The following is a 7,618-nucleotide window of genomic DNA, read 5'->3' on the forward strand; positions in this document are numbered from 1 at the left end:
GTTCTTCTCAGGGGAAGGCCTCGGCCTCTCTGCCCTGTTGTTGGCCCTCCAAAGGAACTGGTTGGCCACTGTGTGAGTCAAGAGGCTGGACTAGAGGGACCCTCCCTGGTCTGATCCAGCAGGGCTCTTCTGAGGTTCTTCTCAGGGGAAGGCCTCAGCCTCTCTGCCCTGTTGCTGGCCCTCCAGAGGAACTGGTTGGCCACTGTGTGAGACGGGAGGCTGGACTAGATGGACCCACTGGTCTGATCCAGCAGGGCTCTTCTTACGTTCTTATGTTTCAGAGGTAGGCTGGGATCCAAATAGTTGCTTAGACTCACTCAAGGAACCTCCGGTAGCCCACTGAAATGTTTGATTTCCTTCATTTTTCTTTTTAATGGCTGGAAACAGAAGAGGAGGAAGTAGCCAGTTTCTGGCCTCTTCCCCTTCCCTGCTGCGGTCTCCTGACCTGTGTGGCTGTTACCCTACACAGGTCCTGTAACCCCAAGAATGAATTTTCCCTGGGGGTCAGAAGTAGCCACTGTAGGCAGCAGATAGCCAGGGCAGATCCAGGATCCTTGCCGTGGGCCTTGTGCTGGATCTGACCCAGAATGCTTTCCTGAGCAGAAGGGGTACTGCTCAGTCAGGAGGCAGGGTGCCCCTAGATGGGGTGGAAGCAGGCAGTAGATGTTTCCTGCCAACTGAACTTCACTCTGACTCCTTCGTGGCAGTCTGTTCAGTTCAGTTCAGTTGACCTTTATTGGCATAAAACACCTTAAAAAGGATTACTATAAGAAGAAATATGCATTTAAAACCACGTATAGCCAGACATATAAAACATGGTAGCATAAAACAATTACTCATTGGAAGTTTTCCTGCCGTAGCTTTATCGCTGAGTGTAAAAACATGGCTGCGTTCATTGATACTTCCGGAACAGAGTCATTTAAAAGCCGGCGCACTTTTAAAGTATCAGGAAGGTTTGTCATGTTGGCTAAGATAGGATTTAAATATCTAGCACGTAAAACCACGTAAAATTGACAATGCAAACAAATATGCGAAACAGTTTCAATACATCCAGAATTGCAGTGGCAAAGTCTATCCGCACATACTATGTTGTTATGTCTCCCATGCAAGATTGCTGAGGGAGGGAGAAGCTGGTATTACATTGAATCTTGCTAGAGAAAAGGCTCTGTGCTGTTGCAGTGCTTGTATACCAGATGGATATGGGGCCATTCGGCCTACAGTAAGGGGTATCTCAAAGTTCAGGGGGCAACAAGATTTATTGGCTAAGCTGTAAAGCCTTTTGTGTTTCAAAGGCAGTTACTTAACTCCTGAAACATTTTGATCTCTCCTAACTTGTTCTAACTCTCGCTTTCTGTTAGGTTCTCCCTCCTCCGGCTGGTTACGTCCCTATTCGTACCCCGGCTCGTAAACTTACAGCCACACCCACACCCCTGGGGGGAATGACGGGTTTCCACATGCAGACCGAAGACAGGACCATGAAGAGTGTCAACGACCAGCCCTCCGGGAATCTGCCTTTCCTGAAGCCAGACGACATCCAGTACTTCGACAAACTGCTGGTACGTTTTCTGATTTGGCAGCGTCATCCTCTTGCGTTGGGCAGGGCTTGATGCAGGCGGGCTTTAACCACCGTGCTCTTAATCAATTGCAGGTCGATGTCGACGAATCAACGCTGAGTCCGGAAGAGCAGAAAGAGAGAAAAATCATGAAACTGCTTTTGAAGATTAAGAACGGCACCCCGCCGATGAGGAAGGTATGGTAGACCGCTTCGGTACCTCGGGATTGTCTTTTCTGTGATACTTTATCTTGCTTTGACTTTCCCTGTAAACTATTTATTTATTGGAAGCATTTACCAGCCACCTTCCTACCTTACAGAACTGGCAGTTTACGATGTAAACAAAGCAAGAATACACAAAACGCCACAATTTGAAAATCACAATTTAAGGCAGCCAGTAAATAGAAAAACTAGATGAATCAAATGCTATCCTAAATAAAATAATCTTCGGCTCCCTCCTGAAGATGGAAGGATCCCTCTGCTGTTAATTTTATATATAAATTCATTTCAGAGCCAGCTTTTGTTTTACTACAGCTGTAAAACAATGACTCGGTAAAGATGCTGTTGTTTTTAGTTCAAGCCGTGACGGTTGTTGTTATCCTACCTTGCCTCGTTAAATGTTGTGAGAGTTGTTCTTTCCATGCAGGCACTTGGACCTGCTATTTTTAATTCTACCCCACATGTCATTCTGTTTCCATAGGCTGCTCTGCGGCAGATTACCGATAAAGCGCGTGAATTTGGAGCAGGACCCCTCTTTAATCAGATTTTGCCCCTGCTGATGTCACCGACACTTGAAGATCAAGAACGCCATTTGCTTGTCAAAGTTATTGATAGGATCTTGTACAAACTGGATGACTTGGTCCGACCCTACGTGCATAAGGTTTGTTTTGCTGAAACTTGGCTTTAAGTGGCAGAGAGGTGAATAGTTTACCTGGTGTTTTTCTTGGAGAAGACCGTGGTAGGCACACCTTCGCTTCATAATAACATATGTCCTTGTGTTTCTATGGTGTTGTGTATGTTCATAGATATGAATATTCATAGCTGTATTCGGTGCACAGTTGTGAATGTAGAACAGCACATTAACAACCTTTGACTATTCAGACTTCTCTCATGGGTATGGCATAAAAATGTGTATGTTCATTTTGAATTTCAGTGTTAACTAAATCCCCTCTAGCATTTTCTTACATTTGTAGGAACCATTACGACTTGCAAAAAGTTACATGTAATTTGCTTTTTTTATGTATAGCTTAATGGAAGAGTAGATTCTTATAACCATGCTGTTAATATATATTTTATTCTCCTGGTTTGTGACCATAATAAATGATTGATTGATTTGCAAATACTGTCTTCCTCAGTGTCCTGTCTTGGATAGGGATGGGTATGAAACGGCTGACGAGCTACAGTTTGTCACAAATTTCGGCCGGTTCACGGTTCGTGACCAATGTTCCCTCTAAGCTGTGGAGTCTTGTGAGCAAAAATTCAACTTTGTGAGCTACTGGCATTAAAGTTGTGAGCGAGCGATTTGGCCGCTGCATAAATTAGTTTGCTCTGGAGCCATCCTTCCTGAGCTGAGACAAAAATGTGTGAGCCAGAGGCTAAAAAACTGTGAGCTAGCTCACACTAACTCAGCTTAGTGGGAACACTGTTTGTGACCGCCCTGAACTTCCACAGATTTTGATGCAGGTTGTGAAGACAGAAAGCAGGGTTTTTCTACTCTTCACAAAAACCAGACGAGTGGCAGGGAGCCGTTTAAACCTCTGCTCCCTGTGAAAAGCTATGGGGAGCAGAAAGCAGGGGTTAAAACTTTAAATGGCTCATGAAATGATACGAGCAGGGTCAGTTTGTGAACCAGTCTCCTGGTTCTTAAGGGTTTGTGGTTCGTACCAAACCACAAAGATACGGTTCGTGCCATCCCTAGACTTGGATATCTGAGTAAAAAGGTAGCTAGAAATTATGGTAGGGAGGGAGTTAGAGGGAAGAAGAAAGGGGGGTTTTTGTCCCTGTGAAACTAACAAGCATGTGGAAGCCTTAGTTTGAATCAGTTCATTCATTTTTGCATATAGGACTGTCTGAATTTTAACACCAGCTTAAAGGCTCCGTTTGTGTAATTTTCATCCTCCTTATAAACCCCTTTCAGATTCTTGTGGTCATTGAGCCCCTGCTGATTGATGAAGACTACTACGCCAGAGTAGAAGGCAGAGAGATCATTTCTAACTTGGCTAAGGTAACGAGCAATGCTTTTCTTTCCTAACAAGTTGGGAGCGGCTCAGAGCAGCGCTTTTGGCAAGCCACGAGTTGCACGGGTAGTGTTTGCTACGATCAGTGGGCTTTTTTGCCTCGGACGCTAAACTCAAACTATAAAACGTCCTTTTTAAAAAAATGAAGTGTTCTGGCCATGGAGAGGCGCAACAGTCTCTTGGGAACGCAGGGTTTTTAAAAATTCAGGGTTCGGTCCAAAGCACCATCAGTGGAGCTCTGCTGCTGGAATGGGACGTGCACACACCCACCTTGGCTCTGCACCCCCTTGAGCTCCTTTTGAGCTGCGTTTTGGAGACCGGGGGGGGGGGGGGGCCTTTAAAAGGAAGGGGGGGCAAAGTGGGGGCCTGCAGATGGGAGGGAGAAGCTGGTAAACATTGTCCCCCTTCCACGAGTGCCGTTATTGCTGGAGGGCTTCCCCGGAGGGGGCCCCCCCTTCGGCGTTCACGTCGGCAGCGACTCGACCGGCCCCTCCTTTTTTGTCTTCCAGGCGGCCGGTCTGGCGACGATGATCTCCACCATGCGACCCGATATCGACAACATGGATGAATACGTGCGTAACACGACAGCTCGCGCCTTTGCGGTTGTGGCCTCCGCTCTGGGCATTCCTTCTCTGCTGCCCTTCTTGAAAGCGGTGTGCAAGAGCAAGAAGTCCTGGCAGGCCAGGCACACCGGCATCAAGATTGTCCAGCAGATCGCCATCCTGATGGGCTGCGCCATCTTGCCTCACCTCCGGAGTCTGGTGGAGATCATTGAGCACGGTAGGCGGCTTCTGCTCCCTTTGATAGAATCCTTGAACCACAGAGTCGGAAGGGGCCAGACAGGCCATCTAGTCCAGCCCCCTGCTCAATGCAGGATCAGCCTAGAGCAGGGGTGTCAAACATGTGGCCCGGGGGCCGGATCAGGCCCACAGTGGAACTGGCTGTCTCCTGCTTCTTCTTCCAGTTCTGCTGCTGCTGCTCCTCTTACAGATACACAGCTGAATAGCATAAGATTGCAACAGCACAGACATTTCGATGGAATAATTCAGAGCAGGAGGTGTCAGTTATCAGACACTGTTAAATAAACAAAATATTGCAAGAGTGCTGATGTTTCAGGCATGTTTTTATTTTAAGTTGAAAAAACAACCCTTTGTGTTTGTGTCCTTTATGAAGTTTATATTTCCACTACCTGGCATGACATTTTATGACACACACGGCCCAGCCCAGTAAGGTCTCATTTATGTCAGATCCGGCCCTCATAGCAAATGAGTTTGACACCCTTGGCCTAGAGCATCCCTGATAAATGTTTGTCAACTTAGAAGAAATCTGAATGGGGACTGCCTGAAATACTCTGGTTTGCTACAGGTGCCCATGTTGACAGTGAGTGCGCTTCATGGTGAAGTCGATCCCTCAGTGCTGCATTTGGAGGCAATTTAGTTTTCATCCAGGTGACTCGGAACATATAACACTTGTGGGCCACCTGGTGCTATGGATGGCAGAGCAGAGTGTCATTTCTGTACAGGAGTAGGAAGCTGGGGTGTAGTCAAGGTCACACTGAGCCACGGACCCTAACTCTAACCACTCCAAAGTGAGACGGCAATGCAGTGCCACACGCTCAAAAGGGGTGGTGTCCTTCTTGACTTGACCATTGGGGCATTCTTCAAAGTGGCATTAGGTGCTCTTGGTGATCCAGAAATATTTAAACGTACATCAAGGCAGCACCAAAAGTAACTGTTGGAGAAGGAAGGAAAGGGAATATGCTGATTTCAGTTAATTCCATAGGAACCTCAGAAGAGCCCTTCTGAATCAGACCAGTGAAGGTCCACCTAGTCCAGCATCCCGTCTCACACAGTGGGCCAACCAGTTCTTCTGGAGGGCCAACAACAAGGCAGAGAGGCCAAAGCCTTCCCCTGATAAGGGCCTCAGAAGGGCCCTGCTGGATCAGACCAGTGAGGGTCCACCTAGTCCAGCATTCCGTCTCACACAGGGGCCAACCAGTTCCTCTGGAGGGCCAACAACAAGGCAGAGAGGCCGAGGCCTTCCCCTGACATTGCCTCCTGGCTCTGGGAGTCAGAGGGTTAGTGCCTCTGAATGTGGAGGTTCCCCTCAGCCACCAGGACTTCTAGCCACTGATAGATTTGTCCTCCATGAATCTATCTCACCCCCTTTGAAAGCTGTGTGTTCCTGTGGCCACCAGTACATCCTCTGGCAGCGAATTCCACATTTTAATCACTCCCTGTGTAAAGTAATATTTCCTTTTGTCTGTCCTGAATTTACTGCCCATCAGCTTCATTGGATGCCCTCGAATTCTAGTATTTTGGGAGAGAGAGAGAGAGAAAGTTTCCTTTGTGAACTCTCTCCACTCCATGCATAATTGTATAAACATCTATCGTGTCCCCCCCCCCCCACCCATCTCTCTTCCAAACTGTAAAGTCCCAGACTAGTCAGCCTTTCCTCCTAGGGAAGGGGCTCCAACCCCCTCCTCGTCTTGGTCGCCCTCCTCTGTACTTTTACCAGCTCTTTCTGTAGTTCCATCCAGTGTTCCATCTAAGCTGTGGAGTCTTGTGAGTGAAAATTCTACTTTGTGAGCTACTGTCATTAAAGTTGTGAGCAAGAGATTTGGCTATTGCATAAATTAGTTTGCTCTGGAGCCACCCTTCTTGAGCTAAGACAAAAATGTGTGAGCCAGAGGCTAAAAAACTGAGTTAGCTCACACTAACTCAGCTTCGAGGGAACACTGGTTCCATCACAGCTGTTGATTCTCTCCTTGGGTCCCGAAAGGTGCAGTGAACGTCGTATTTGTTTTTCAGGCTTGGTGGACGAGCAGCAGAAAGTTCGCACCATCAGTGCTTTGGCTATTGCCGCTTTGGCCGAGGCAGCCACTCCGTACGGCATAGAATCGTTTGACTCTGTCCTGAAGCCCCTGTGGAAGGGTATTCGTCAACACAGGGGGAAGGTAAGTCCATGGCCTCTCCCATTTGCTCTCTGTTATTCATTTGTTTCTTTTGGAGGAGCTGTTTGGATGTCATTCTTCAAGTTAATCGCGACCTTCTGTCTTGATAGGGCCTGGCTGCCTTTTTGAAAGCCATTGGCTATCTGATTCCATTGATGGATGCCGAGTATGCCAATTACTATACCAGAGAAGTCATGTTGATCCTTATCAGAGAGTTCCAGTCTCCTGATGAAGAAATGAAAAAGATCGTGTTGAAGGTAGTGTGAGAACATCATCGCATTCTCTGTGTGCTTTTTAACTTGTTAATCGAGGATTTGAAGGGTTCTCTGTGCACGAAGAAGGGGATTTCCACCTCTGCATGAGAGGAAAGGTTGTAACTATTCCATTGTAGCAGCGGACAAAAATACATAGATTTCATGGTGCTCAAAAAATCCAGCTTGTATTTTCCTAACGAAATTCAAGTCCCGTGGCATCTTTAATACCAACAAAGTTTTATTCAAGGTATAAGCTTTCGTGTACACGCACACTTCTTCAGATACATACGCGGTGCACACAAAAGCTTATACCTTGAATAAAACTTCGTTGGTCTTAAAGGTGCCCCTGGACTCGAATTTTGTTCCGTTACTTCAAACCAACACAGCTACCCACCTGAACCTATTGTATTTTCATGTCATGTTTTATCCTGAGTGCTTAAAACACTCCATCCTTTACACTAAAACTGAAAGGTAGGACCGTGTTCTCCCAGAGTACAGAGGAGGGGACTGGTACCAAGGCGCAGGCCATCAGGAGGTCCAGCAGCGGGGCCAGAACTCCAGAAGCCCTCCCAGTCTTGCCCCCCCCCCCCCCCACGCCACAACACCACAGACCAGCGGCTAC

At 47.2% G+C, this 7,618-nt stretch overlaps 1 protein-coding gene across 1 annotated transcript in view; it reads left to right on the plus strand.

Annotated features, from left to right (window-relative positions):
* The window catches only part of SF3B1 (splicing factor 3b subunit 1), a 52,074-nt gene that overhangs the window by 28,449 nt on the left and 16,007 nt on the right, over positions 1–7,618 (plus strand). The window contains 7 exon segments of the mRNA XM_015428257.1: positions 1,359–1,556; positions 1,649–1,750; positions 2,253–2,432; positions 3,690–3,776; positions 4,299–4,569; positions 6,600–6,745; positions 6,853–6,999. Coding sequence (XP_015283743.1) covers positions 1,359–1,556; positions 1,649–1,750; positions 2,253–2,432; positions 3,690–3,776; positions 4,299–4,569; positions 6,600–6,745; positions 6,853–6,999 — 1,131 coding nt within the window.

Source organism: Gekko japonicus, unplaced genomic scaffold (genome assembly GCF_001447785.1).
Source record: "Gekko japonicus isolate JY-2015 unplaced genomic scaffold, Gekko_japonicus_V1.1 scaffold2056, whole genome shotgun sequence".
NCBI classification, from domain to species: Eukaryota; Metazoa; Chordata; class Lepidosauria; order Squamata; family Gekkonidae; genus Gekko; species Gekko japonicus.